The 27958-nt window shown below is 51.5% G+C and overlaps 6 protein-coding genes across 9 annotated transcripts in view; 4 read left to right on the forward strand and 2 right to left on the reverse strand.

Annotated features, from left to right (window-relative positions):
* The window catches only part of LOC109537646 (diacylglycerol lipase-beta), an 8625-nt gene extending 2268 nt beyond the window's left edge, over positions 1-6357 (forward strand). Inside the window, exons 2-9 of one of the 3 annotated variants that reach the window (XM_048662888.1) lie at positions 1461-1669; positions 1754-1990; positions 2038-2258; positions 3582-4031; positions 4089-4437; positions 4496-4650; positions 5864-6007; positions 6068-6357. In XM_048662888.1, the coding sequence (XP_048518845.1) occupies positions 1483-1669; positions 1754-1990; positions 2038-2258; positions 3582-4031; positions 4089-4437; positions 4496-4650; positions 5864-6007; positions 6068-6325 (2001 nt within the window). In that variant the 5' untranslated portion in view covers positions 1461-1482 and the 3' untranslated portion in view covers positions 6326-6357. The remainder of the gene's footprint in view (positions 1-1460; positions 1670-1753; positions 1991-2037; positions 2259-3581; positions 4032-4088; positions 4438-4495; positions 4651-5863; positions 6008-6067) is intronic. The other 2 variants (XM_048662886.1, XM_048662887.1) reach the window with 2 other exon arrangements.
* On the reverse strand, positions 6334-14715 carry LOC109537645 (glutamate [NMDA] receptor subunit 1). Of its 2 annotated transcripts, XM_048662885.1 has the most exons (15): positions 14468-14713; positions 14284-14406; positions 12649-12777; positions 12391-12585; positions 12231-12331; positions 11997-12170; positions 10802-11063; positions 10536-10746; positions 10188-10474; positions 8778-9012; positions 8568-8716; positions 8347-8504; positions 7011-7183; positions 6698-6951; positions 6334-6634 (listed from the first exon to the last, which is right to left on the reverse strand). In XM_048662885.1, the coding sequence occupies exons 1-15, from the start codon at positions 14630-14632 to the stop codon at positions 6398-6400; spliced, it is 2853 nt and encodes a 950-aa protein (XP_048518842.1). In that variant the 5' UTR covers positions 14633-14713; the 3' UTR covers positions 6334-6397. The 2 variants fall into 2 exon arrangements, with proteins under 2 accessions (XP_048518842.1, XP_048518841.1); XM_048662884.1 differs by having other exon boundaries at positions 6334-6951; positions 14468-14715.
* A 5884-nt stretch (positions 14716-20599) lies between these two features.
* LOC109537644 (antifreeze protein Maxi-like) lies at positions 20600-21737 on the reverse strand. The gene is made up of 4 exons (XM_019904450.2): positions 21577-21737; positions 21302-21451; positions 20861-21242; positions 20600-20810 (listed from the first exon to the last, which is right to left on the reverse strand). The coding sequence occupies exons 1-4, from the start codon at positions 21712-21714 to the stop codon at positions 20623-20625; spliced, it is 858 nt and encodes a 285-aa protein (XP_019760009.2). The 5' UTR covers positions 21715-21737; the 3' UTR covers positions 20600-20622.
* A 2021-nt stretch (positions 21738-23758) lies between these two features.
* Positions 23759-26388, forward strand: LOC109537634. Its single transcript, XM_019904440.2, has 6 exons — positions 23759-24062; positions 24122-24379; positions 24438-24551; positions 24693-24917; positions 24972-25123; positions 25174-26388. Exons 1-6 carry the CDS (start codon positions 23925-23927, stop codon positions 25373-25375), a joined length of 1089 nt encoding a protein of 362 aa, XP_019759999.1. The 5' UTR covers positions 23759-23924; the 3' UTR covers positions 25376-26388.
* A 67-nt stretch (positions 26389-26455) lies between these two features.
* LOC109537636 (Golgi SNAP receptor complex member 1) lies at positions 26456-27456 on the forward strand. The gene is made up of 4 exons (XM_019904442.2): positions 26456-26568; positions 26624-26802; positions 26849-27090; positions 27158-27456. Exons 1-4 carry the CDS (start codon positions 26544-26546, stop codon positions 27393-27395), a joined length of 684 nt encoding a protein of 227 aa, XP_019760001.1. The 5' UTR covers positions 26456-26543; the 3' UTR covers positions 27396-27456.
* On the forward strand, positions 27158-27896 carry LOC125503116 (TAR DNA-binding protein 43-like; the record flags this gene model as incomplete). The annotated part of the gene is given in 1 exon segment (XM_048663046.1): positions 27158-27896. A coding segment is annotated over 1 exon segment (244 nt), but the record flags the coding sequence as incomplete, so codon positions are not given.
* Between the last annotated feature and the right edge of the window lie 62 nt (positions 27897-27958).

Below are 27958 nucleotides of genomic sequence, written 5' to 3' on the forward strand. Positions count from 1 at the left end.
TTGAAGCTCTGAAGATGGCGATTTTTCGAAATTTCTTCATTGAAGTTGGGCGGTTTTGCTTGTATTTGGTTTTTTGAGGGCCGTTGAGTGGAATTGTCACCAAAAATTGTGCGTTGAAAGTTTTTCGAATTTCCCAAATTTCCGGGAAAATTGGGGGGAAATCCAAAAATCGGCTGTAGCTCGCTTAGTGTTTGTTTTCTGAAAAAAATGAATACCAACTTTTTTTTGCAGCTGGCGCTTTCCGATTCAGTAGTGACGTCAGAATTTTTCTACTAGGTTTGGTTTTGGAGATATAGACGTTTTTTTGAAAAACACGTTTTTGACATTTGTGCCCAAACCCTTCCAGATAGAAGTGTTACAATATCACCCCTAGATGGCTGTTGGCATCCCAGATGTTTTAGCAAGAGTGGCATTTTTTGCTTAGTGGCTTGGTTGGGGCGCAAAAAAATAAAATGTGAAATTCGAGCAAAATTCCCAGGTTTCGGTCAGGGGAAATTTTCGGGCAAAAAATCAAAAGTGTCTTTTCGGAAATTTTCGTGCACAGGGCGTGGCTCGTGGACCAACTGCACGAAGAGCAGTGGTGGATTGTTCTGGGGAAAATTCCCCAACCGAGCCAGGGGGGAAAGAACGTTCACCCAGTACAGGCTCTTATGGGGGCGCGGTCTTCAGACCTCCATAAAATCCCCAATTTTGCCCCAAAAGTCCCCAATTTTGCACACAGTGTTTGTCGGATCGTGTTTCAACCTACTGGCGGTCGCATTGGGGTCCCAGGGGGGATGCCACCCGCTTAAACGCTGTCGAGCCCTGAAGATGGCGATTTTTTCGAAATTTCCCCATTGAATTTGGGCGGTTTTGCTTGTTTTGGGTTTTTTTAGGGGCCATTGAGTGGAGTTTTCACCAAAAATCGGGCGTTGGAAGTTTTTCGAATTTCCCAAATTTCCGGGAAAATTGGGGGGAAATCCAAAAATCGGCTGTAGCTCGCTTAGTGTTTGATTGCTGAAAAAAATGAATACCGACTTTTTTGTGCAGTTTAATGTCCGCCATCCAGTGGGGTGCTCAGAACTTTTCGGTCCGGTATGGTATTGGAGATATGAAGGTGTCTTTGGAAACTTTGTTTTCGACATTTGTGCGAAAACTCTTTAGGGTAGAGGCCTAAAAAAATGCGCGCTGGATGCCCTGTGATAGCAGCATTTTTTTATAAAGAGCAGCATTTTTCGCTAGAGGGCTTCGTTTGGGCGCAAAAAAATAAAATGTGAATTTGGGGCAAAATTCGCAGGTTTGTGTCGATACCGAGCCCATTTCTACTCCCCAGGTGCAGATGCGACGTTGGCCTGGAGGCAAGAAAGCGGCGCTGTTGCGCAATCGGGCAATTAGCGCGCATTCGAACCACTGTAATTGTCACCAGCAACATGGTTTTTCACTTTAAGACCGATTAATAATAGTCCGGGCGCTAATTGCAGGCAATTCCGATCGGTTACAGCGATGCCGGCTCTTCGTCTTTTCGGCAGAAAATGGCTGGCCGCCTCGGACGACCTGGTCTACCCCGGCCTGTTCGAGATCAGCTTGCGCGCCCTCTGGTTGGTGCTGCTGGTGTGCGTCCACATCGGTTACTATGACGACACGTGGCGCTGCGCTCGTGGTGGGGAGTATGTGCGCGCCTACATGATCGGTAACCTAGCAACCAGACAGAGAGCGCAATACCGGAGGTATTGCGCCCTCTGTCGCCCCTGCAGGAATTTGCGGAATTTTCCAGGAATGTTGGCGCTGTTGGGCGCAGTGGTGCTGGTGCTGGGCGCGCTGGTCCACCAAAGCGCCCAGGGCTCCATCACGGAGGTGCAGGCGCGCCATCTAGTGCCGCCCATTTTGCTGCTGAAACTGTTCCTGATCCTGCCCGAGATGGCGCTGAACGTGTGCGGCACCATGTGGGCGTTTTGCCGGGACCTGGTGGTTTGTCCATACGAGGGACACTTTTCGCGCACAGTGATCGAAGGTAGGCGCTGCTGCCCCCTATCGGGGCTCACAATGACCGTTCCGCAGCCTTAGTGGTGTTCAACTGGGTGCTGTTCGGATTGGCCGTCTTCGGCCTGGTGATGGTCTTCGATCCGCTCGGGTCGAAACGTTACCATGCGCTGCACGAGACGCCGAGCGTCGGCGAGTCGCTGCGCCATCGCAAGGGAACCAGCGTGTGGAAGCGGCGCTTCCGCTGGGCCTTTTGCTGGGTGCGCTCCGACGAGCATGGCCACGAAGCCTTCCAGCAGGTACAGTGATCTTTGTCTGCCGCACAAGCACTGAGCGAGACAGAGCGTGTTTTGGGGTGCGTGCGCGTGCGACAATTGCGTGGTTTTTAATTGTTCGGGTCCGTTTGGAATTTTTTCGTTAATTTTCCCCAAATCCCCGGAATTTTCTAGGGTTTTTGCAATTTTTTCCCGAATTTTCTGCTTAGTTTTAAGGCTTGCAGCCCCTAGGGAAAGGGCGTGGTGGTTGGGCCAAAAGCACGGTTTGCTCCTAAACGACAGCTTTAATGGAAAAAAGGTGCTTTTGGTGAAATTTTCAGCTGGTGCGAGCGGATCAAGCAGTGACAACCCGAAGTCTCTACATGAAACGGTTTTGGCAGAAATTGCAATAAACTTAAAAATTTCGTGGTTTTGAGTCCTTTAAGCACATTTGGAAAGCAGTTGGAATGTTTTCGTCTTTTTCCCCGAAATGCCCGGAATTTTATAGGATTTTTGCAATTTTTTTCGGAACTTTTCGCTTAGTTTCAAGGTTTGCAGCCCCTAGGGAAAGGGCGTGGTGCTTGCGCAAAAATCTGGGTTTGCGCCTAAACGACAGCTTAAATGGGAAAAAGGTGCTTTTCGTGAAATTTTCAGCTCATTCGAACGGATCAAGCAGTGACAACCCGAAGCCTCTACATGACACGGTTTTTGAAAAAATAGTAATAAACTTGAAAATTTGAACAAAAAAATTTGAAAAAACAAACTTGGTGATTTTCGCACATTTGAAAAATCCCCAGAATTTTGTAGAGCTTTTGCAATTTTTTCTAGAAATTTACGGTTAGTTTCAAGGTTTACTGCCCCTAGGGAAAGGGCGTGGTCATTCTACAAACAAATCGGTTTTTGGTCATTTGCCCCTAAACGACAGCATAAATCAAAAAAAGTCGCTTTTTATAAAATTTCCGCCTTTTTTCAGCGGATGTACCAGTAAAAATCCCCGGTCCCTAGATAATGGGGTTTTCGAGAAATTTGCAAAAAACCCCATACATTCATGGTTTCTAGTCGCTTAAATTTATTTGGAAAACCGCCGGATTTTTTATGTAATTTGTCCCAACATCTCGGCAATTTTTTGGATTTTTTGCAATTTTTTCCAAAATTTTGCGTTCAGTTTCAAGGTGTGCGGCCCCTAGGGAGAGGGCGTGGCGATTGCGCCAAAAACGGGTTTTTGGCCATTTGCTCCTGAACGGTGACTCCCATCGAAAAAAGTCACTCTTGACGAAATTTCCGCTTGGCTCCAGTGCAGCTAACCATAAAAACCGTTTTGAAGAAAATCGAATTTCAACTGTTCTAATTGGTCGATTTTGGGTCCAGGTGGCCGCTCTGCTGAGCGCGCTGTTCCGCAGCACCGATCTGGTCCCCTCCGATGTTCTGGCCGGGTGCGTCCTGCTGCGCATCAAGCAGAAAAAGGAGAGCAGAGAGATGCGGCGCATCCACATGCTGACCAATGACGAGCCGAAGTACTCGAGTGATGCGCAGAAGGTGTTCTCGATGGCGCCGCGCTGGATGAACTTGGAGAATGCGCGCCATTTTCTGCGCCTGTCCATGGCCGCCTACGGCTGGCCCTTTGTCATGTACATGCACTGCGGCTCCGGCCTGTGCCGCCTGCTAAAACACGTCAGCTGCTGCGCCTGCTTAGGCCCCGCCTACAGCCGCGTGGTGGACGACAACTGCTGCTTCTGCCATCTAGCGGGCGTCAAGCAACTGGCGAAGGTGCGCGACCAGGATGTGCTGTTCGCCTCGTTTCGCAACCACGTGTTTGAGGTAGGTGGCGCTGGCCAGTGTCGAACTGTCACCTGCCAACTGACCAAACGTCCACAGTTGCCGTTCTGCATCATCGCCGACCACCAAACCGGCAACATCGTGGTGGCGATCCGTGGCTCCATCTCGCTGCGCGACATCTTCACCGACTTGACAGCGACTTCAGCCCGATTCGAGGCAGAGGGCGTGCCCAGCGACACGATGGCGCACAAGGGGATGATAGAGGGCGCCGCCTACATTGAGCGCAAGCTGCGCCAACGCCGCATTCTGCAGCGGGCGCAGCTCATGTTCCCGCACTACGGCCTGGTGTTGACGGGGCACAGCTTGGGCGCGGGCGTGGCCTGTCTGCTCGGGTTCAAGCTGCGCCCCCGATTCCCCGAGCTCAAAGTCTATGCGTTCTGCACGCCCGGTAAGCCTCCAGCCCTGTTGCCACATCGGCGCTAACCATGCGGTGGGCGGGGTTTCAGCGGGGCTGCTCAGCAGGGAGGCGGCACGCCTATCGGAGAGTTTCGTGTTCACGATCGGCGTGGGCGACGATTTCGTCATGCGGCTGGGCGTCGACAGCATCGAAAATCTGCGCACTGGAATCGTTCAGACGCTGCACGCCAGCCGACTGCCCAAGGTGAGTTCGGCCTTGATGCCGCTTTGCTAGTTTTGGTGCTACTGGAAAAAGTCGAGCGGCATCGGATTGCTGAGGAAATTTGCTGCAAGACCGCGTTTTAACCGGGAAAATCGCTCGAGAAACCTGGGAGATATCAGCGTATAAAGTTGAGGTTTTTTTGAAGCCCAACTTCGTCAGTTTTGATGCAGTTGAAAAACTTCCAACTCCATTGGATTCCTGAGGAAATTTCCCATAAGACCCGCTTTTGGCCGAAAAACATCCGTTTTGATTTGGGATTTTTTTTGGGTCCAACTTCGTCAGTTTTGATGCAGGTGGAAAAATTCCAACTCCGTTGAATTCCTGAGGAAATTTCCTTTAGGACCGGCTGTTCTCTGAAGAAACTGCTTAGCAAACCTGGAAGATATCAGAGTTTCCAGAGGCCAATTCGGGGCAACTTTGTTAGTTTTGGCGCTATTGAAAAAAATCAAACACCATTGGATTCCTGAGGAAATTTCCTGTAAGACCACGTGTCGATAAGAAAAATTGTCCGAGGCGTTCAAGAGGTTTCAGCGTTTTTTGTGTCGAACTTCGTCAGTTTTGATGCAGTTGAAAGACTTCCAACTCCATTGGATTCCTGAGAAAATTTCCTTTAGGACCCGCTTTTCTCCGAAAAAATTGCTGCGCAAACCTGGAAGATATCCGGGGTTCGAGCGGTCAATTTGGGGCAACTTTGCTGGTTTTGGTGCTATTGAAAAAAATCAAACTGCACTCGATTGCCGAGAAAATTTCCTTAAAGACCAGGTTTCGATGGTGAAAATCGCTCGAGAAACCTGGGAGATATCAGCGTATGAAGTTGGGGTTTTTTTGAGGGCCAACTTCGTCAGTTTTGATGCAGGTGGAAAAATTCCAACTCCGTTGAATTCCTGAGGAAATTTCCCATAAGACCCGCTTTTGGCCGAAAAAACTGCTAGGCAAACATGGTTGATATCAGATGTTCGAGCACCCATTTAAGGACAACTTTGTTAGTTTTGATGCTATTGAAAAAAATCAAACGCCACTGGATTCCTGAGGAAATTTCCTATAAGACCGCGGTAGCAGCGCGAAAATCGCCCCAAGAATGTCTCAAATATCCTTAGAAACTATGAGAAACCGCCACTGTCAGCAGTGTCTAGAACTAAAAAAGGGGGCAGCTAGCGCCATCTGTTGCAAATGCGTCGATTGACTAGCTGGAAAGTTTCAGTATCGCATCCTGCTCAACGGCCTTGGATACATGCTGTTTGGGGTGCCATCTCGCGACCTGGAGGCCACCTGGCGCGACGACATGGAGGGGGAACCGTTGCGGTCGCCCCTATTGGGCGACCGCGCCATTCCCACAGTGGTAAGTCAGTTGCCTACACTCGATTGGAAGTGGCCAGTTGTTGATTGGGTTGTTTGACAGGAGGCGGCGCTGCTATCGCGCGACTTGAGCGTGCGCCGCTTCAGCAAGACACGCCTCTTCATCGCTGGGCGCATTTTGCACATAGTGGCGCGCAAGAAAAGCCCCGCCTACGAGATGCGATGGGCGACCGCCGAGGATTTTATGGAGCTGAAAGTGATGCCGCGCATGCTCCTGGACCATCTGCCCGACAATGTGTATAGGGTGTTGGGCGCGGTGCTGGGCGCGCAGCGCCCCCACCCCCCAGTGGGGGCAGAATGACAGTTGTAGAATATTAAACCGGTTTTATTTTCCTCCTATGCTTTGCCTACTGCGAGCCTACAGGTGTGGGCTCTAGACCACCAGGTGGGAAACGTCCCAGGTGTAGCCGGGCAGGTAGCGGGGGATGGGCGGGGCCACGCCCTCGTCGTTCCGGCGTTGCCGGATGTCCACATCGCCAGGCCACGCCCTCTCGGGCGGGCCGATGCGCTGGAACTTGTCCACCACATGCGAAATGGTGACCGGCTCGTTCACGCCGTTCGATTTGATGCGGCGCTGCGGCAACGCCGCCGCCCTCAAGGTCTTGCGCTTCTGAAACCAGGGCAAAATCAGCGATGGGGAGGTCGGGAGTGGGGGAAAGTGGGAGTGGCCAACCTCGACACACCCCCTCCACTTGTCAGCCGCGTGGCGCGCCAACTCCATGCGCTTCTGCTTCTTCATCTGGTGCTTCTTGTAGATCATCTCGATGACAATCAGGCCCATGCCCCCCACTATGCCGGCCCCCACCAGTATGAATACCCCCGCCATGTTTTTCAGGCCCAAAGTGTTGGGCGTTTTCTCGAACTGTTCGCACTGTTGCGTGTTGCCCTGCAGGATCCACTTGTTGTCCAGCCCCTCCATGAAACCGCCTGCAAACCTCATTGGTTAGCTGTCGGGTGGGGGAAGGTGGTGGGGATTGGGGGCGGACCTTCGTGCAAATCGAGGATGGCCAGGGTGACGTCGTCCGCCCATGGGGAGCCTTTTTGCAGCCCGATTCCGTAGCCGGAGCGCCCAAACAGCTCGCCAGCCGTCACCAGCTCGCAGTCTTGCGCAGCCTCGAACTCCAGCCGCGAGCTGTCCCAGATGAACGCCATCAGGTGGCTGCAATCGCAACTAGTCAATGTTGGCGGCGACTTTTTTGGACGCGACTTTGTTAGTTTTGGTGCTATTGAAAAACGCTCGACGCCGTTGAATTGCTGAGGAAATTTCCTGCCCGATGGTGTTTTCAGCGGAAAAATCGCTTAAGGATTGTGGGAGATATCAGCGTTTGAAGTTGCGCAGTTTTGCAGATGAAACTTGGTTAGTTTTGGTGCTATTGATAAAAGTCAAACACCGTTGGATTCGTGAGGAAGTTTCCTGTAAGACCCCATTATTTTCGGAAAAATTGCTTAAGCAACTTGGAAGATATCGCAGCTTTGGATGGTAAGTTTGGGGCAACTTGGTCAGTTTTGATGCTATTGAAAAACGCCCAGCACCACTGAATTTCCGAGGAAATTTCCTATCAGACCCTGTTCCGCAAGAACATCGCTTGAGGAACCTGGCAAATATCAGCGTTTGAAATTGGGAATTTTTGCAGACGCAACTTGGTCAGTTTTGGTGCTATTGAAAAAAATCAAACACCGTTGGATTCCTGAGAAAATTTCCTCTAAGCCGACATTTTTCCCGTAAAAATTGCTCAGCAAACGTGGAAGATATTGAAGCTTTGGATGGGAAATTTGGGGCAACTTTGTCAGTTTTGATGCTATTGATAAACATTCAGCATCGTTGAATTCCCGAGGAAATTTTCTTTCAGACTGTGTTTTTCGCAAGAAAATCGCTAAAGAAACCTGGCAAATATCAGCGTTTGAAATTGGGAATTTTTGCAGACGCAACTTGGTTAGTTTTGGTGCTATTGAAAAAAATCAAGCACCGTTGGATTCCTGAGGAAATTTCCTGTAAGACCACATTTTTCCCGTAAAAATTGCTTAGCAAACTTGGAAGATATTGAAGCTTTGGATGGGAAATTTGGGGCAACTCGGTCAGTTTTGATGCTATTGGAAAACGCCCAGCACCACTGAATTCCCGAGGAAATTTCCCATAAGACCCGGTTTTCCACAAGAAAATCGATGAAAAAACCAGGCAAATATCAGCGTTTGAAATTGGGAACTTTCGCAGACGCAACTCGGTTAGTTTTGGTGCTATTGAAAAAATTCAAACACCGCTGGATTTCTGAGGAATTCTCCTATAAGACCTTGCAAACCTGGACATTCCAGCGCCCGCCTTACCCGGCCTTGACGTCGGCAATGGCGCGCTCTGCCGTATCGTAGTTGTTCGCCTCCATCGTCCGGTACATGTTGCTCAGCTCCACCTGTCGGCGGAAGTACATATCAACGGCCGAGCTGCGCACAGTGGCGCACGTCAGGTTCTCCATGGTGTTGCGCAGCTAAACCAACCAGTCAGTGGCTTACGTTCACCTGCCTCCTCTCTCTCACTTCCGCTCACTTACTCGCGCATCGTTGATCCCAGTCAGTTTGGTTTTGGGCCGTTCCAGCACCAGGAAAGCCGCCAGATTCGCCGTGTAGGAGGCCACAATGATCATGGCGAAGCCCGCCCACACCATGCCCAATACGCGGGCGGAGAAGCTGCGGGGCGTGCCTACAAAATCCGGCCAATCAGCGTGGAGAAGCGCTTCATTACGTCAGGCAGTGGGTGGTACCTTCGCCGATGCCGCTGTTGAGGAGGACGCCCCAGGCGAACCAGATGGCGCTGGAGAGGTTGAGCGCGTCCTCCTCAGTGCCATCTGTGTTGGCCAGCTTGAAGCGCCCGAACGGCGAGAAGCGGTCTAGTAGGTAGAGCACCAGCGCCACCACGTGGACGGACACCATCACCAGGATCCACAGGGTGTTGCTGAACGGTTGCAGGAAGGAAACCAGCGTCGAAGACCTGGAGGGCTGAAATTGCAAAAAAGACGAGTTTGGGTGTGCGAAAACTCACCCCCCGCGTGTTTCCGGGCGGGACTAGAGAAAAACGGGCTGAACAAAAGTTGAAGAGTTTCCAATTCTCTTTCTCATAAGGGTTTTTTGGATAAAATCGGGCAACGCTCAACCGAGTTATGGGCAAAAAACGTTTGGGCAAAATTTGCGCGGACGCGTTTACCCCCCGCGTGGTCGCTGATGGAACTAGAGAAAAACAGTTTAAACCAAAATTAAAGAGTCTTCAATTCCCTTTGTAGCCGAGGTATTTGCAAAAAAATCGCGCAAAGCGTCACTAAGTTAAGGACAAAAAACCCACTGGTAAAACTATGTTTGCGAAAACTCTCTCCTCTCGTGGTTGCTGATGACATTACGAACAAACGTTTAAGGCACAGTTGAAGGCCAATCAATTCTCTTTTTATTCTATGTTTGGCGAGTGACAGATTGCGGGGCATAAATGAGTGATGGGTAAAAGAGTCTTTGAAAGTCTTGTTTTGGAGGTGGTTGCGAAAACTGGCTCCTGTCGTGGTTCCTGCAGAAGCTACGCAAAAACTCCTTTTTGCTTGAAAAAGTGAAAGATCAAGAGTATTCTCATCCCCGTCCATTAGATGTTTTGCGAATGAAATGCTGTGAGGTGTAAAGGAGCTATGGGCAAAAGAGTTGTGAAAATAACTTGTTTTTGGGAGAACTGGTTACAAACCTAACGAAAAAGTTGGAACTGGAACAGCGTTGGATTTGCTTTCCAGTTGTAGTTTTACTAATAAATCCACCCAGGCCTAAATGAGTTATGGCCCACAAGGTTTAGGTTAAATTTGTGTGGACGCGGTTGCGAAAACTCACCCCCCGCGTGGTTGCTGTTGAAATTGGACAAAAACTCCTTAAGCAAAAGATGAAGAGTTTTCAATTCTCCATGAAACTGAGGTATTTCCAATAAAATCCCGCAAAGGGTAACTGAGTTATGGACAAAAAAACTTCACAAAATCTGGTGGTTTTGGCGGGCAATGCGGAAACTGGTCCCCGGCGTGGTTGCTGCTGCTTGTAGCAAAAAAACTCGCTCTAGTAAATTTCTAGAGGGTAAAATTCCCGTTCGATTGCGATATTTCCGGACGAAATCAAGCCCACATTGGCGAAGTTATGAGCCAAAAGACACGCACCTTTTTCTCCAGAATGGTGATGCCCTGGTACTTGAAGGGCTTGCTGAACTCGATAAACTCCGCGCGCTCCGGGCTGATGGTCAATGGGGCGACTATCATGTCCGCCCTCTCGCTCACCAGCTCCCCGATCAGCCCGTTCCACTCCTTCTTGATGGAGGTGTTCCACAGGGCGTAGCTCCCAAACTGACCATCAGGCGACAGCGCCAAACTGTAGGTGAAGTTGATCTTCTTGGACAGCTCCTTGAGCAGATCCATGCAGTAGCCCTTGCAGCAGTACTTGGCAGTCACTGGGGGAAAAAGGGGGCGACTGACACCACCAAAAGGGCGACCGCCACCCACAACACTTACGATCGTGCGTCCCATTGAAGTGGGGACAGGGAATTTCGTCGTGGTCGCACGTGCCTGGCCCCTCAATTCTCCGCACGTAGACGAACGGCTTCTCCTCAATGGTGAGCACTTTGAGGTGGGTGGGGATCATGAAGCCTTCAGGTTTGACGTTTTGCCGGCCCGGCCACACGATGATTTTTTCGTCGACGCCCAAATGCATGCGGTCCGTTTGCTGAAAGCCCCACAGTTCAACCAGCAGAAGCTGGGGGCGTGGCCAAGGCCCCTACCTTGTTGTAAAAGTGCCGCCCCACCACCACTTTCTTCTTCTTCCTCTGGACGTTGACAATGTTGTACTCGGCATTGATGCGATCGCCCTGATCATCAAACGCCACCTTGCCAGTCTCCCCATTGATCAGCACCTGTTTCTTGATGAAGGTGAACAGTTGGCGGCCCGTCTCCCAGGTGGCGCCCGAGTTGTCGCAGTCTTTGGGCGCCGCTGTGATCTCTTTGCTTTGGTTCATGTCGCGCAGCGCTGACGCCAGCACGTATCTGGAAACGAGTGTGAGGTTAGGGTTGATGCAGGCAGGAGAGCTTTGATGGCGTCGGATTGCCGAGGAAATTTCCTGTAGGACCCAGTTTTTACCCGGGCATTTGCTGCAAAACTGTGGGAGTTATAAGCGGTTAAAGTGTTGGGCATTGAGGGCGCAACTTGGTTAGTTTTGGTGCTATTGAAAAACCGCCAACTCCACTGGATTCCTGAGGAAATTTCCTATAAGACCCAGTTTGAGCTGGGAAAATTGCGCAAAAAACCTGCGAGATTTCAGCGTTTGGAGTGGAGATTCTCACSRTGCAACTSGCCGGGTTCYGGTGCAATTGAAACTGAGCCAACGCTATTGMAYTGCTGGGGMACTTGGYAACCAGAGCGTTTTTATGACGCATGAGTTGAGGTTAGYTTTGTKGGTTGAGGTSAAATTGARRAATTCTYMACGCYATTGAATGGCCGRGMAAATTTCCTKTCRGACYGCATTTGGAGCGGGAAAATTGCGCCACAAACATGGGAGATATGAGGGTTTTAATTTGAGGATTTTTTTTTGAGCAACTTTGTTGGTTTTGATGCTATTGAAAAACGGCAAACACCACTGGATTGCTGAGGAAATTTCCTATAAGACCCGTCTGTCAGCGGAAAAATTGCGGTCGGAACCTGCAGGATATGGGGGTTATGAGTTGGAAAATTGATGCAACTTCGTTAGTTTTGATGCTATTGAAAATCCGAAAACACCACTGGATTCCTGAGGAAATTTCCTACAAGACTTGTTTTTTAGCGGAAACATTGCGGTCGGAACCTGCAGGATATGGGGCTTACGAGTTGGAAAATTGATGCAACTTTGTTAGTTTTGATGCTATTGAAAATCCGAAAACACCACTGGATTCCTGAGGAAATTTCCTATAAGATTAGAGCACATTTTCCGTCCAAATACTCACATGCTGTCCCGGATGTGGGCCCGTTCATTGGTGGCATTCACCAGCTTCAGTCCCAGGATTCCTTCGGGAACATTGTCGGCTTCCAGCGCCTGCTCAGTGACGATCCAGGCGTATCCGGCGTCCGTCATGTTCAAGGACGCCGCGTCCTTGAAGATGACCTTGGCGTCGTTTTTGCTGGAAATAGCCCAGTTTCGATGCATCGTGCGTGAACAAACGTCAGAAGGAACCACTCACTTGGCGTACATCAAGTAGACGCGCGCCTGCGCGTTTTTCATCTCAATCAAGTGGTCGCGGAAACTGCTCAGCCCCGTCTCGAACTCAATGACAGTTTCCACCTTCAAAACCATGGAAACCGTGCGGTTACCTTGACAACCCCGTCTAACCTAATCAGTACCTGGACTTTGATCTCAATATCATCCTCCAGACTTTGGGACGTGGTCTGGAAGCGTCCAAGAATGGCACGTCCGTCCGTGTCCGAGCTGTGGATGAAAATGATTTTCTTGTAGTTGAAATGCTTGAGCATCTCGACCCAAACGTCCGCCTGATGGGAGTAGGGCGGCACCGTTCTGAGGAAGGACACGTGGATGTTCTGCGAAAGGTTGTGAAAGGTGGGGTTTTGAGGCGATTTGAGGCTTTTGAGGGGCGCACTTGCCTTGTCGGAGAATGCGGAGTCGCGCGATGAGATCCCAATGACCGGAATGTGGTAGAAGCCGCTCGTGTAGGAGACGGCCGCTGGCGAAAGGTCACCGATGAGCGGATGGGACACTACTACAGCGTAGACCTGCGGAAAAGTGGCCAGAGCTCTGTTATTGGTGGGAGTTTTCCCAAAATTTTTTGAGGTAGTTGAAGAGGGTTTAATTCTCTTTCCCGTAAGGGTATTAGCAGTTTTATTGATGATAGGGGGGCGGAGTTATGGGCAAAAGACTCTGGGGCAACATTTGGGTGGACCAGTTTCCATAAGCATCCCCCGCGTGTTTCCGCACGGCACTAGGAAAAAACTGTCTAAACGACAGTTAAAGGGTTTTAAGTGCTCTTTGCAGGTGACATATTCTCAGTACCATGGAGTGACGGGTGACTGAGTTATTGGCAAAATACTCTTGGGAAAACTTGTTTGGCGGTGTTTGCGAAAACTTGCTCCCCGTGGGTTTATTGACGAGACCGGAAAAAAACTGTCCAAACAAAAGTTGAGGAGTTTTCCATTATCTTTCTTGTGAGGGTTTTCCGGATCAAATCGAGCGAAGTTTAACGGAGTAATGGCCCGAGGAGTTTTGGGTAACTTTCGTGTGGATGTGGTTGCGAAAACTCGCCCCCCTCTGTCTTTCCTGGCGTGAATGGAGAAAAACTGTGTAAACGAAAGTTGAAGAGTTTTCCATTGTCTTTCTTCGCAGGGTATCAGCAATCAAATCGAGCAAAGTTTAGCGGAGCAATGAGTAAAGGACTCGTGGCCTAATTTTTTGTTTGCAAAAACTGGTTTTTGCGTGTTTTGTGACGATTCTCGAAAAAACTTTTAAAACTCTAGTTAAGAGTTTTTAATTATCTTTCACGTCAAGGTTGCCATTGCGAGAATTTTAGCGGGGTAATGGACAAAAGACCACTCGGTAAAGTTTGTGAGGACGTGTTTGCAAAACTGGCTCCCCCCGTGTTTAGAGACGTGACAAGAGAAAAACTGTTCAAACAAAAGTTTAGGAGGTTTAAATGCTCTTTCCTATGAGGGCCTTGGGGATCAAATTGAGCAAAGGTTAACGGAGCTATGGGCCAAAGACTCTTGGGCAAAACTTGAGTAGGCGTGTTTGCGAAAACTCACTCCCCGCGCTGTTGCCAGTGGAGCTAGGGCAAAACTGTTTTTCTGAAAATTGTAGCGCTTTAAATTGGCAATCTAGTGCTGATATCCAGCTTAAAATCCTGCAAAGGGTGACTGAGTTATCGGCAAAACCAACTTCAGAATTTTTTTCTGGGTGTTGTTTCGGTAATTTGGTTCGCCGCGGAGTTCCAGATGATGGGATCAAAAAACTTCTCAAACAAGAGTTGACGAGTTTTCAATTCTTGGCCTAGGGAAGGTTGTTGTGGTAAAATCGACCCAGGTGTAACTGAGTTATGGGTAAATAACTGTGGAGCAAGCTTCGCTTGGGGTTGCTTCCGCAAACTGGGCGCTGGCCGCGTTGTTTTGACGCGCCCAAAAAATCGCTTTCGGGTATTTTGAAGAGAATTAAATTTGCTCTCCAATGTGGGTTTCGGGCAGAAAATCCCCCGATTTGTGGGGGAGAAATGGACAATCAAAGCGGCTCACCTGCTTCGAAATGAGAAACTGGCACACATTCAGTGCCGTGCGGATGGGGTTCGAATCCATCAGAATCGCCGTGTTGTAGTAGGTGACCCCTTTGGGGACAAAGCTGGAGTCGAAGTTCAGGTGCTGAAAGCGCCCCAAAATCAGTCGCGTTCCCCCCAAAACCGCCCCCATTCGCCCCACTCACATCGATGGTCTCCTTGAACAAAGCCTTGCTTTCGTTGTTGCTCAACACGCCCCCGATGTTGAAAATGGTCGGATTGGGCGACCAGTCGCGCTCCCCCAGGACTGCCGTCCAAAAAACCCCCCAAAACACCCAGAAAACCCGTAAATTGGGCGACTTTCCCCACATGTTCCAGATGTTTGCTCAGCGTGCGCCCACTCACTACTGCAGCCCGCAGCCGAAACGCATGCAGGCCGGGACTGGATTTTTCGGGTGCAGCTGAAGCTGCACAGAGTCCCCGTGCTCTGCAGCTGCGCCCCAGTTACGGCCCTGGATCAGCAGTCGCCCTGGCAACCCTCTAAGCCTGCTATTGATTTGATCCTTTCATCCAGCTTTGCCGGCTGGATGCGGCCAAAAACGCCCGATTTATTCGCTTGTTTGGCGTGTGGCGGTTGATCAACCTGCAGGACTTTCACTTGGCGAAAAAACCGATGCGTTTTTGTCGGCGGTTTTGCTTTGACCGATCGAAGCAGGCCAAACAAGTGAAAGTCCACAGTGGCACTTTCAATCGGTTTCAAGTAGGCGCCGCAAACAATTAATGGGAACAACAATGTGACAGCTGACAGGTGTCTGTTGGGCAGGGCGGCAGCTGTCAATTAGGGCGCAGGGAGCGGGGGAATGCGCCCCAAAAGGGAGTTTTCGCATTCGGAGGAAATTGCCCCAGTTGCTGGTGTTTGAACCGGGGGAAGTTGGGGAGAGTTTTGGGGTCCGATCGGGGAATTATTGCTCTATTTGGGCCCAAAATTTCGGCCCGCTATCGGCTCCGGTGTGGCAATGGCGAATTTATGAAATGGAGGTTGGCATTTTTCCCAACTTGTTTGTTGGCCAGGGCTTTTAAAAATTGCCAAAAATTGCCCGATTTTTCTAGAGCGCCCGGATTTTTTCCCGTGATTGGCGGGTTTTCGATCTATTTCCAGAGGAAATTTCAGAGCTCTAGCTGCTTAGCGCTTCACGGGGCGATTTTTTAAAGTATTGCTTGCTGCAGAGCTGTAGTGGACGGTTCAGCTGCAAGCTGGAAAAAATCCGAAATTGTCTTAATTAATTTGCGTAAAAGGCTGAAATTTTCGCCATTAGTAGCCAGGCTTTGGCTCTAAATATGGTGCAAATTGCAGCCCTCCAGCTGCTCTAGCAAGAAAATGGCAATTTTTTAAAACGGAGCTTCAACTTTTTTTCGAAAAGTTTGTTCGCCCAACATGAAAAAAATTCCCAAAACGTCCCTGTATGTTATGGGGCGCCAGCTTTTTTTGTGGAAATAGAGTCGTCTTTGCTCTATCCTGGCAAAAAACCTGAGTGCTCTATCGGCTCAGGGCTTTAGAGAGCGATTTTTTAAATTATTGCTTGCTGCAGAGTTGCAGTGGACGGTTCAGGTGCAAGCTGGGATAAATGCAAAATTGTCTTAATTAATTTGCGTAAAAGGCTGAAATTTTCGCCACTGATAGCCAGTCTGTGGCTCTAAGTCTGGGGCAAATTGCGGCCCTCCAGCTGCTCTCGCAAGGAAATGGGAAATTTTTAAATCGGAGCTTCAACTTTTTTCGAAAAGTTTGTTAGCCCAAACTTGAAAAAATTCCCAAAAATTTCCTCTACTTTCGGGACAACCAGATTTCTTCCTGGTTATCGACGGCTCCTGGCTCTATACTCACAAAAAATTGCAGCCCTCCAGCTCTGCCACGGAGCTAAGGGCACAACTCTAAATTTTACCCTGCCCATTTCCCAAGCGATTTGGTTGGGCAAGGTTTGAAAAATTCCCCTGCTCTCTTAGAGCCGGATGCACAGCTGCAAATTTACTGCAGGTTAGAGCCGTTTACGCTCTATCCGGGGCTCTATTTTCTGGGAGGTGTCTCTTGAGGGCGCGGAAGGGCGATTTTTTTTGTGCGAGCTTGCACTACACCAACAGCAGGCTTGGGAAGCCGACTTTAAAAACTCGCCCAACCTGGCCTACCGCCAGCAAACCTGCGGGTCGCCTGCTGCGAATAGAGCACCCTGTGCTCTATCAACTGCAAAAAATTTGAGGCTTCTACCTGCTCAGGGGGTGAAGGGGCGATTTTTCAAGTGCTGCGCGCTGTTTGGCCGCCATGCAGCCTTTGGGGCGGCCACTGGAAAAATCCCCAAAACTCCCCCAGACCCGCCCCCTTGGGGACTCCCGCTCCCCCCATCGGTAGGGCCAAGGTCGCCCTAGGCGTGCTCCAACTTGCAGCCTTGCAGCTGCGCAGCAGTGGAAGGGAAGATTTTTTTTAAAAACCCCTTGCTCAGTTTTCGCGCAAGCTTGTTGGGGAAAGTTTGAAAAATCGCCGCGCCCCACTGGAGCCTCGCAGAGGCTCCCAAATTTCTCCGGGTGGGGGGCGAATGGCCCCCTAGCGGTGGTGAAAATTGCAGCCCCCCAGCTCCAGAGGGCAGAGAGCAAATTGAGGTTAACCACATGGGCACACAAGGCTTTATTGACCATTCAACCCAACAAGAGGCGGCAAGACTAGAGGCGGAAAAGGGCGGGCGCCGCCCTTCAGCTGAGCCTGCGGCCGGCGGCGCCCTCTAGGTCTCTGCTCAGGTACCAGCGCTCCTTGTAGATCTTCTGCTGGTGCGTGACAGGCGCCAGGTGCGAGTAGCCGCCCTCCGGCCCTGCGCCCGCCCCTTTGCTCTTCTTCTTCTTCTTCTTCGGGGGCGGCTGCTGGTAGTTGACGCTCTGCTTGCTCTCGTCGGTGTCCTCGGCGTCGTCCTTGTCGCTCTCGTAGCGGAACTTGCGGAACTTCGGCCGCGGGCTGAAGAAATGCTCGTCGGATGATTCTTCCTCGTCTTCTTCTTCTTCTTTTGCGTCCTCGGGGTCTTCTTCTGCTTCTGCGTCTGTCCGGGAGAGGGGGGGAGGAGTGAGTGAAGGGTTTGAAGGGTTTTCCCCAACAGTACCTGAGTTGTCGTCTTTGTTGTCCTCATCTTCGTCTTCTTCCAGGTTTTCCGGGGCGTCCTCCTCCTCCTCCTCCTCCTCCGCGTCGTCTTCTTCCTCCTCGGCTGGTGGCGGGGGCGCAGAAGGGCGGTCGATCTGCTGCAGCTGATGGGGCGGGCGCTGGGGCGCCGCCCTGGGCGCGCTGGCAAAGAACGTGTTCCTGGGCGCCTGCTGGGCGCGCGGGCCGTAAGCGAGCAGCGGAATCTTCTGCTGATTGTGGTAGACGCGCTGATGGTAGACGCTGCCCGGGTTCACGCGGTCCTCCGGCACGATGGGCGACTGGTTGAGCCCCGGGCGCCCATTGAGGTAGACGAAGCGGCCGGGCGCCTGCCTGGGGAGCACCTGCGTGCCCTGGGCGAGCAGGTGGGCGCGCTCGGGCGCCCCGGGCGGCTCGAACAGCTGCTTCACGTGCTCGGCCACCTGCTGCTCCTGCAACATCGGTAAGGGACTGGGGGGAGCAGAAAGGGCGACTGACCTGCAGGGGCGGCTGTAGGGAGAGGAGCGCGAGCGGCTTGGGGCGGCTGGGGGCGGGCGCGCTGTCCACGTAGAAGAGCAGCGCCTCGGGGGCGGCGTCGGGGGCGGCTTGGAAGGGCGGCAGCCCCAGCTGGAGCAGGACGAGCAACAGCAGCATTTGCGCACGGTTTGAAGCACTGAAGTGAACAGACTGAAGCGACTGAACGACTGACCGTTTTTATCTGTTTGTAGGTAAATAGTGGCTTGAAGGGGAACGAATTGGCGTGACGAAATTGGGCAGGTTTTTGTGCGGTCGCAGTGAAAACTGGCCAATTTCAGCTACTTTTCGCGTTCCTGCAATGGTCAAGAGCAATTTGCCATTTCTTCAGCAGCCGCTGAGGTTGGCCGACAATCGACGACGAAGAAATGGCCGGGTTTTTGCCCATTTTCGGCCTTTTTCCGGCTATTTTGTGGTCGTACCAGGCGTTGTTTGGCTGGACATGGGAGCGCCCGGGGGAATTTGCCCACTGTGGGCGCTGGGGTGGGAGTGGGGGGAAACCGGTCACAGCCCTGCAAAGCTGGGGTCTTTGGGGACATTTTTGCTCCCCATCGTTTTTTGAGTGCGGCCCCCCCTGGGGCCAGAAATCATTAATTTCTCCAAGCACTTGGCCAACATGACTGGGTTTGCAATCACCAACTTCTTTGGCCTGCAACTCCTTAGCGGAAAGTCGCCTGGGAAAACTCCCAGATTGGAAAACAGCCGCATTGAAAGGCGCTTTCCGACGGGTTTTGGCTGGTCCGAATCGCATAATTAGCGCCAAAGTTACGGGGAGTTGACCAGTGGCTCCAGTGGAACAGGATTTACATCAGCTGCTGCCCAGCTGGCTTAAAGGGCTGTTTTTCCAAAACCCCCCGCTCGATTTCAAAAAAAAATATTTGCCCAGCTGGGGTGGGGCCTTGGCAATGTTTTCGGTCCCTAGCGTTTTTTGCGTAGCACCTCTGGTTTTCCTGGAAAAAATTAAAAAATAACACTTGCCAACCGCCGTTGGCGGTTGACCAATAAGGAACGGTTGATTCGCGGCTCCCAGGTTCACTCGGGGGGCCCATAACGAAAAAACCCCTAACAGCAAAATTAAAGCCACTTATCTGGGCTTTGATGGGGTTTTTGAATTTTTCCATTCGCACCATGCGTTATGGAGTTTCGGCCACTTAAGCCGAGTGAACCGCTTGGCATCCAAATTCAAGCTCCCAACCCCTGAGCACTTAAGTGCTCATAACTCCATTAATTCAGGGGCGATTTTCAAAGCTCCAAAATCCCCTCAAGGCCCGTGAAATTCTCGTGATTTTCTGTTGGGGAAGTTTTTTGATTCAGTCAATAGCAACGGAGCTAGAGCGCAAAATAACAAGGACGCCCTTTAGAAGGACCGCACAATGCTTCTATGGGCGTGGCGTGGGTGTCTATGAGCCGATTTCAAAAATTCCAAAAATTTCCTGAAGCCTTGGAAGGATATAGATTTTTGCTGTCAAAGTTATTTCGTAAAGTTATCAGTTACGGCGCAAAGGAGCCAATAAGGTGGTCGCCCTTTAAAAAAAATTGACAGTTTATAGCAAAGTTTCAAAGCCGGACAGTTTCAGACGCTGAAAACTTCCAATTGCCCTGTTAAAATTGACGACCTTTAGAAGCGCAACTGCTGTTTGATTTGGCCATAGCTCGGCTGTTTGACGTGCGATTTTGAAAGTTGAAAAACTGGCTTGAAGAACTTTGAATGCCCTTCAATTGTTGTTTGAACAATTTTTTGAACATACAATCAACAAGGGTGGTATGGGGGCGAATAACATTGACGCTCTTTTGCGGTGCACATCAGTGCCTTTGGCTGATGGCTGGGTTGTCTTGGGATTGGTCCAAAATTTCAAGCAGGCCCTTAAAGCCCTTTGCAAAATCTTCGTTTTGTTTCCAGAAACTTTTTCAATTGCACAATCAATAGGGACGGTATGAGGCAAATAACAAGGACGCCCTTTAAAAGTTGCCGTGAGTCAAAAAAATTCAAAAACTGTCTTAAATCGTTTTACTGTTCATTTTTGGTTTTGGAAAATTTTTGATTGCAACAACTCCAACACTATTTTGAAAAAGCAAGCAACATTGACGCCCTTGAAAGTGTGATAACTCGACTGTTTAAGTGGGGATTTGCAAAATTCACCAACGGCCTTAAAGCCCTTTGGACGCCCCTGTTTTTTTGTGTAGGAAGTTTTTCAAAGGAACCATCGGTAAGGGCGCTGCAGGGCAAATAATATTGACGCCCTTTGGAAGTGCAGCGCTGCCTTCTTTTGCGCATAGCTCGGCTTTTTAAGGGCGGATTTCAAAAATTCAAAAACCGCCTCAAAGCCCTTAAAACACTCTTTGGTTTGTGTGCAGGAAGTTTTTCGAACGGACTGTCAACAAGGGCGCTAGAGAAAAAAATAACATGGACGCCCTTTAGAAGTGCGTGCTCCCATTCAATTGGCTATAGCTCGGTTGTTTTGGGGCCGATTTTCAAAATTCAAAAACTGTCTGAAAGCTGCTTGAAAGCGCGTTATTTTTGGGGAGACAGATTTCAACTTTTCGTTTGCTGCAGTCAACTGCGAGTAAAAAAGCACCCCAAAAATCAACAAAATGAGGTATATTTATACATATTCCCACCCATAACAAGTAGCTAACATAACAACAGGCTAAGTCTAGTGGTCGCCCAGGGCGGCCTTAACCCCAGGGCTGCAGATGGATGACCTTGGAGCCGAACCAGGGGCCTGCAGCCGAGTCGCCATGGTCTTGAGCTGCAGCCACTGCAGCCGAGGCGGCCGTCAGGGAGCCCTGTTTGGATGCAGCCGCCTGCCGAATGGCTGCACTTCCCTGGCTCTGAATGGCTGAAATCTTGCGGGCGGCATCGTCTGGAATGTGCAACTGTTAGGTCGGTGTCGAAGCGCAGAGTTTCACTAACCGTTCCTCTGAATCTCATGGGCGGCAGCGCTGGCGCTTTTCTGAATAAGGGCGGCCGCATGCGCTTCCTTGTGGGCGGCCACGCGCTGCGCCTCCGACACCTCGCTTTTGGCCTGCGCCAGCCGCTGCTGCGCCCGCACCACCGATTGGGCGGCCGCCTTGGACTCTTGCTGCTGCACCGCTGCGGCCGCTTCGGTTTTCTGCAGCGCAAGCGCTGCATCCGCCTGCTTCTGGCTGGCGGCGTGCTGCTCCTGCAGCACCTCCTGCTTCGCCTCCTGGACGCGACGCTGCGCCGCCATCACGTTGGCCGACGCCTCTTTGGCCGCCTGAATGGCCGACGCGATCTCCCCTGGAGAGACTGGTGGGGGGCCATGGAAGGATTTCTTGGAAAACAACAATAGTTAGAGGGAGCTTCGCTCAGTGCGGGTGGATCAAAACGTACGAAAGAAATGGGCGGCGATGAAAAGGGGCTGCCGCCCCCGCTGGCGCTGTGCTCGAAGGAGTTGAAGCCGAAGCCCGCTTCAAAGACGCTGCGCTTGGCGGCGTGCGGCGCCGCCAGCGCAACACCCACGACCAGGAACATCACGGCGAACTGAAAAAGGAAAGGGCGACCGGGTTAAAAAAAGGGCGACTCGGTCAACCGAGGCCCGTTTGGGTGAAATCGGGGGCTCGGTCGACTGGGGCCACTTCGGCTGGAAAAGGGCGACCGCTACTCACCCCCTTGCAGAACATCTTGCACTTGTTTGAAGAAGAAGAGTCGATGAGGCGCACTGATGCTGCAAAGGCCACCGATGCGCTTTTATACATCTGGACTGGTGGACGGTGGCCGATAATTATGGTCGTAATTTTCCCCATTTGGACACTAATTCGAAGGGAACGTCCCAATCGCGATTGTTATTTTATTGCTTTCTTCCTTAATAGTCCGCGGGCATGTTCCAGATGGGGGCCCGAGTGGGCGAACGGAGCCGGACGGCCCGAAGGGGACGGCGGGGGCGGCCCGAAGCCGCCCGAACTTGCTTCGGGCGGGCTTGCGCCCTTCTGGTGCAAACCGACCATTTGCGCTCGGACTAAACCCTTTAACTGCCCATCTGGCCTACTTCGATGCACGATTAGCATCGGCGTAGATTGGCGCCTTTCTATTGGCGCCCGCGGCCTTTTGCGCTCCAACTCCGTTAGGTGTGGGGCGATTTCAAAAATTCAAAAAGGGCCTTCAAGCCCTTGGGGTGCGGCACGTTTTTTCTAGCGGGGGTTTTTCGGCTGCGCCGCCCCTAAGGGCGCTAGGGGCTGACATTGGCGACTTCGGCCAGCTGTTCGACGGTTCATAAGGCGATTGGAAAAAACTCACTTTGAGTGCAAGCGCGCGAGTCTACGCCACTTTGTGGCCCTGAAAATTTTTTGGGAAATTGGCCGCTTTTGAGCGATTTTGTGCAAAATTGCTTTGAGCCAAATGGCGGCAGCGCCTTGCTCGCATGGAATCCCCGATTGAAAATGCCATAACCCCGCTATTTGGGGGGCGATTTTCAAAAATCCAAAAGGCCCTTAAAGGCCGGAAATTTGCCAATGTTTTTGGTTGGGGAAGTTTTTTATTTCCGCTTTTCGTAACAGCGCCATGAGCCCAGGCGAAGCGGCGCTCTATGCAAGGGCATGCCCTCATTGAATTGTGCCTCACTTTGTTATTGGCCACGGGATTTTAAAAATTGCCAAGGGGGGTTGCAGCTGGTTAAATTCCCCACATTTTTTGTTTCGGCACTTTTTGGATCCGACCAGCCATAAGGGCGCTGTGGACGCTAATAGCGTTGCCGCCCTTTAGGAGTGCGCCCCTAATAGCTCGGCTGTTTACAGGCCGATTTGAAAAATTCCGAAACTGCTTTAAAGCGCTTCAAAATGTAATCATTTTTTGTTCGGGTGGTTTTTTATTTGCAGTTTCTCTAAAAGAGTTTTGAGACAAAAACTAGCGCACTTTTAAATAGGTGCAACGTCTTACTTAATTGGGTATATCTTGCGTATGTGTTTGTGCATTTCTAAGCCTGAAAAACTGGCTTAAAGCCAGTTAAATTTGCTACATTTTTTGTTTTGGAAGTTTTTTCATCCAACCATCGATAAGGGCGCTGTGGAGGCCAATAACGTGGCCGCCCTTTAGAAGTGCGCCCTTAATAAGTTGGCTGTTTACCGGCCGATTTGAAAAATTCCAAAACTATTTTAAAGCGCTTCAAAAAGTAATAAATTTTTGTTTGGGTATTTTTTTATTCGCATTGTCTACAAAAGTGTTTTGAGGCAAAAACGCGCAGCTTTAAATAAGTGCTCCTACTTAATTGCGCATAACTTGCGTATTTGTGAGCCGATTTCTAAAAATCAGCAACTGGCTGAACGCTGGTAAAATCCTCTACAATTTTTTTTTGGGATTTTTTGCATCCAACCATTAATAAGGGCGCTGTAGAGGCAAATAACGTGGCCGCCCTTTAGACGTGCGCCCTTAATAAAGTTGAAATGTTTTTCAGTTGCATCGCCACTTGAGGCGCCATGGGCAAAAAGTTGCGTATTTTGCCTGCAGTTTATGGTTTATCGGGTGATTGAAAAAATCCTCAATGAGCTCAAAATGAGTGAGTTCACGCAACTTTTAAGCCAAAAGAATTTTTTGCAAAGCAGGCGGCCCACAGGCATTGACCATAGCGGGTGCGACAAAGACAGCAGCCCTCGCCTCAAGTCTAATTGGCCAATTTCTGCCCTGATTACTGCCAAAAAAACTGCGTAATTTTTTTAAAGGCTTTGTGGCTTTGGAGTGTGAATTTCAAGGGCCCCCAGCCCTCAAAGGGCTAAATCATATTAATAAAGGCTTCCCTCCAGGCGCGAGCGGCGTTGCCAAACCTCGGCGCCACTACAGTCGGGCACACTGTCAATCGCCCGTCCCGTCATTCTGCCAGTGTCAGTCAGTGCGGTTTGATGGTTTAACCCCACTTGTGTCAGATGAGGGTTTTGGGGCCGAAACAGCCCCCTTTTTGCGCTTGAAGCCCCGCCAGGGCCGCTTTTCCCCCGGGGGCCATGTGATTCCAGTGACAGACAATGCAATGAGAACGAAAAACTTCCTAGTCACTCTCAGTGTGATTCTGACGCTCAGTGTGGGCTTTTTAGTGTTTGGCCAGCACAAGCCCGACACGATTCAGAGCCTGGTGAGCAGCACCAATGAGCAGATCCAGAGCTTTAAGGTGAGTGTTTGGTTGGGGGGCTTGGGGGCCCCATTTTTAGCGCGGGGTTTCGGCTGCAGGACAACCTGCGGGACGCCGAGTCCAAGAGGCTGGTGGCCGACCAGAAGCTGCTCGACCTGCTGGGGTTCCAGGAGCGTCAGCCCCGCCTGTTTCCGGCGGATGTTTGGCGCAACTCCTCGCTTCCGGTGGTGGTCACCATGGTGACCGCTGGACAGGAGAGCCTGGCGGTGGGCGTGGTCACCACGTTGCCACGTCTGCTCCCCAACAACACCATCCTTGTCTATAACCTGGGGCTGAGCGAGTACGGCCTGAAAGTGGTAAGGTTTCGAGTGACTTTTGGGCCCCCCTCCAGTTAGCGTTGCCCGGATGTTTCAGCTGCAGACTTACTGCAACAGCTCACGTTGCCAGATTGTGCCGTTCGATCTGTACGACTTCCCGGCGCATGTGCAGGACGAGGCGCTGCACGCTTACCGGCCAGTGGTTCTGCAGGTGAGTCGGCGTCTTAGAAGGCGAGTAGCCCCAAAAAATCAGGATTCTGGGGAATTTTCGAGAAATTTTTAGCGTTTGTCAAGTGAACTTTCTTCTAAATCCCGTGTAACTTTCAAGTAGTAGACTTTGGGGCTGTTTCAGGACGCGCTGAGCCGCACCGGGGCCATTCTGTACGTGGACAGCGGCGTGCGCTTCCTGCCCAACGTCACCCACGGCCTGATGATGGAGCTGTTCGCGAAACGGGCGCTGCAGCGGGGCGTGCTCACGTTCCCCGTTCCGGCCAAGAACCCCGTCACCAGCTTGACGCACAAGAAAATGTTCGAGTACTTCCGCACCGATGCGGAAAACTTCCAGTTCCTCCAAATGGTAAGGCGCGCGCTGCGCAAAGGGCGACCGTTTGATTGGGCGGCCGTTTTTCAGGTTAGAGCCGACGTGCTCTTCCTGGTCAACACCCGGGAGGTGCACCAGGACATCATGCTCCCCTGGGTCCAGTGTGCGCTCACCCAGGACTGCATCTTCCCCATCGGGGCGCAGTCCACCGGCTGCAACTTCGACAAGAAGCCCTCTTACCGGTAAGTCCGCAACGCGTCCAAACGCCCTGGCAACTTACCGATTCCACCAGCTACTCGGGGTGCCATTTCTATGACGCCTCCGCCCTCAACATCGTGCTGGGGCTGCGGTTTCGCTTCATCAGCAACGCGTACGCCCTGATGGGGGCGGCGCCGCTATTCACCACAGTGGCGCGCCAGCGCGCCGACGCCCTCCTGCGGGAAATGGAGCAGAACGCCACCTCCACCGATGCCCATCTGCAGTTCGTTACTTAACGCGGGCGCTGGTTGGCTGGCCGATGAAACACTAGTGTGCGGTGTCTCTGTTGGGCGACTGCCAGCCGGTTTTCCCGGGAAATTGCCCTGAAATCGCGCCCGATTGGCTCAACTGGACCATGCCCGGAAAGTGCGCGGAATTGCCAAGGTTTTTTGTCCCGGAAGTTTTTGGCTGCGGCCGATAGCAAGGGAGCTGTGGGCCGAATAACATCGCCGCCCTTTGACGGGCAGCCCCAAAAAGTCGCCCGATTTCAAAAATTCCAAAACTGGCTGAAAGCTCGTTGGATTCTGCGCGTTTTTTGCTTGGGGGGTTTTTGGATGCAACGCGCCCCAAGGGCGCTGCGGCGGCATTTGACACCGTCGCCCCCGTCAAATGCAGCCCGCTGTTATTGCGCCCATAGCTCCGCTCCCAGGGGGGCGATTTTTGCAATTGTCAAACCCCCTTCTAGCCCTTTAAGGGCCGGTTGTTTTTTGTCCGAAACGTTTTACGGTGCGGCCGATGGCAAGGGAGCTGTGGGCCGAATAACATCGCCGCCCTTTGACGGGCATCCCCAAAAAGTCGCCCGATTTCGAAAATTCCAAAACTGGCTGAAAGCTCGTTGGATTCTCCGCGTTTTTTGCTTGGAGGGTTTTTGGATGCGACGCGCTCCCAGGGCGCTGCGGCGGCAATTGACACCGTCGCCCCCGTCAAATGCAGGCCGCTGTTATTTTGCCCATAGCTCCGCTCCCAGGGGGCGATTTTTGCCATGGTCAAACCCCCTTCTAGCCTTTTAAGGCCGGTTGTTTTTTGTCCGAAAAGTTTTTAATGGGGCCCCTAACAAAGGCGCCGCAGGCCTAATAGGGGCTGCCGCCCTTTGCGCCCGCCCATTCCCTGGAGCTGCAAACATCGCAACTTTTAGAACAATCATTTGAGCCTTTGCAATAGTGGGACGTTCCAAATGGGCTGCACGGTCTGTAGTTGTGATAGATCTGTTGGGGATCGTTAAGTTAATTAATTAATTATCAGAAAAGTGGAAGAAGTGTGTTATTGCCCACACTAGCTCTGTCCTTTTCCACGCGGGTTAGCACCTAACCTGGCTGACAGCGACGTTGTCAGTCAGTCATCAGCTGTTTACAAACAAGGGGGGGCTGTCAGTGACAAAGTGTTTTGCGGCGTGGGAGCCCCAAAATGGCCACAGCCCTGTCGTATGCAGGTAAAACCGGTGAAGGTCGCCCCTATGCGTCGAGTTAACGTTTGATTGGGCGCAGACCTTAGGAAACAAGCGCGCCAACTGGAGAACGCCATCGACCTGAAGCTGGTCGCCTTCAGTAAACTGGGGGCGGGCATCCAGTCGCCCCACAGTCACCATGGCGACACGACGCCCCTCTTGTCCGGTGAGGACACTTTTGAGGCGATGTCAGCGGAAATCGAGGATTTGCTGAACAAAGTAAGTGGGGAACGTAGTCGGAGGCGAAAACCCGATGGTGATTTAGTTGAATTTGGTGAATGAGCGGCTGGCCGAGCAGCCGGTTTCCGGCGCTGCCATGTTGCACACGATCCAGAGGCATCGGGAAATTATGGCCGATTTGGCGCGCGATTTCCGCAAAACCAACTCCCAACACGAGAGCAGAAGAGAGAGGGAGGATCTCCTGAAGGGCGGCACGGACAGTTTTAGGGGCGACGGCGTCAACAACCGCCGCGACATCTACCTGAAGGAGAGCCAACATATACACAAGTAGGTTTCCCGGTGGCTAGAGGGCGCTGATGGGGTCTAAACAACCAATCAAACCGTTTTGTTGCAGCTCTGACCATTTGGTGAATGAGCAAATTGCCATCGCCGTTGAAACACGGGAGCATCTGTCCAGTCAGCGCCAGACGTTCAAGCGGCTGCAGACGCGATTTAATGACATTTCCAACAAATACCCGCTGATCAACAGTCTGATCAATCGCATCAACATCCGCAAACGGCGCGATTCCTTCATCATCGGGCTGGTGGTGTTTCTGTGCACCGTCCTGATGCTGTTCTATGCGTTTAGTTAGGTGCCGACTTTTTTTCAAATTTATATTGTCGTTTATTTGAATAAATCGGCTTCACAGGCCACGCCCGTGCAGTTTGATTGGCAGCCCTCGCCGAGGTTGGCAGCACTGGCGTCACTCCGAGCGGGCTTCCGGTGCCGGTCGGCCATTTTGTGTGTGCTGACCTTGGTGGAGAGTAGTGTGCACAGGGCTGTTCCCCCCGTTTTCAGGCCCCAAATTGGTGCGAAAGTGTCTAGGAGTGATTGGGGAGTGTTGAAAGAATGTCGATCGAGTATTTGCAAGTGGCCGAAGATGAGGGCGAGGAGCCGATCGAGCTCCCGACCGAGGACGACGGCACGCTGTTGCTCAGCACCTTGTCCGCTCAGTTTCCCGGGGCCTCCGGCCTGAAATACCGCAATCCGGAGAATAAATCGATCAGGGGCGTGCGCTTGAACGATGGCCGCTTGCATCCGCCCCCCGATGGGGGCTGGGGCTCGCATATCTATTACTGTGTGTTTCCCAAAGGTTAGTATGTCCGATCTGAATGTAGTCAAATGGGCGCTTCAGGGGGGGCATGGATGGGGGCT

This window comes from Dendroctonus ponderosae, unplaced genomic scaffold (assembly GCF_020466585.1).
Source record: "Dendroctonus ponderosae isolate FM_Combo_2020 unplaced genomic scaffold, Dpon_F_20191213v2 Dpon_F_20191213_12, whole genome shotgun sequence".
Classification (NCBI taxonomy): Eukaryota; Metazoa; Arthropoda; class Insecta; order Coleoptera; family Curculionidae; genus Dendroctonus; species Dendroctonus ponderosae.

Excerpts from the sequence above, each read along its gene's own strand:
- LOC109537645 (XM_048662884.1), bottom strand. The coding sequence starts at position 14,632 with ATGTGGGGAAAGTCGCCCAATTTACGGGTTTTCTGGGTGTTTTGGGGG. Across the intron at positions 10,747-10,801 it reads GGCGGCACTTTTACAACAAG|CAAACGGACCGCATGCATTT; the intron begins GTAGGGGCCTTG and ends TGGGGCTTTCAG. Across the intron at positions 8,717-8,777 it reads CAACAGCGGCATCGGCGAAG|GCACGCCCCGCAGCTTCTCC; the intron begins GTACCACCCACT and ends CGGATTTTGTAG.
- LOC109537644 (XM_019904450.2), bottom strand. The coding sequence starts at position 21,714 with ATGGGGAAAATTACGACCATAATTATCGGCCACCGTCCACCAGTCCAG. Across the intron at positions 21,452-21,576 it reads GCAAGATGTTCTGCAAGGGG|TTCGCCGTGATGTTCCTGGT; the intron begins GTGAGTAGCGGT and ends TTCCTTTTTCAG. Across the intron at positions 21,243-21,301 it reads CATCGCCGCCCATTTCTTTC|AAATCCTTCCATGGCCCCCC; the intron begins GTACGTTTTGAT and ends TTGTTTTCCAAG.
- LOC109537634 (XM_019904440.2), top strand. The coding sequence starts at position 23,925 with ATGAGAACGAAAAACTTCCTAGTCACTCTCAGTGTGATTCTGACGCTC. Across the intron at positions 24,918-24,971 it reads ACTTCCAGTTCCTCCAAATG|GTTAGAGCCGACGTGCTCTT; the intron begins GTAAGGCGCGCG and ends GCCGTTTTTCAG. Across the intron at positions 25,124-25,173 it reads GACAAGAAGCCCTCTTACCG|CTACTCGGGGTGCCATTTCT; the intron begins GTAAGTCCGCAA and ends CGATTCCACCAG.
- LOC109537636 (XM_019904442.2), top strand. The coding sequence starts at position 26,544 with ATGGCCACAGCCCTGTCGTATGCAG. Across the intron at positions 26,803-26,848 it reads TCGAGGATTTGCTGAACAAA|TTGAATTTGGTGAATGAGCG; the intron begins GTAAGTGGGGAA and ends ATGGTGATTTAG. Across the intron at positions 27,091-27,157 it reads GAGAGCCAACATATACACAA|CTCTGACCATTTGGTGAATG; the intron begins GTAGGTTTCCCG and ends GTTTTGTTGCAG.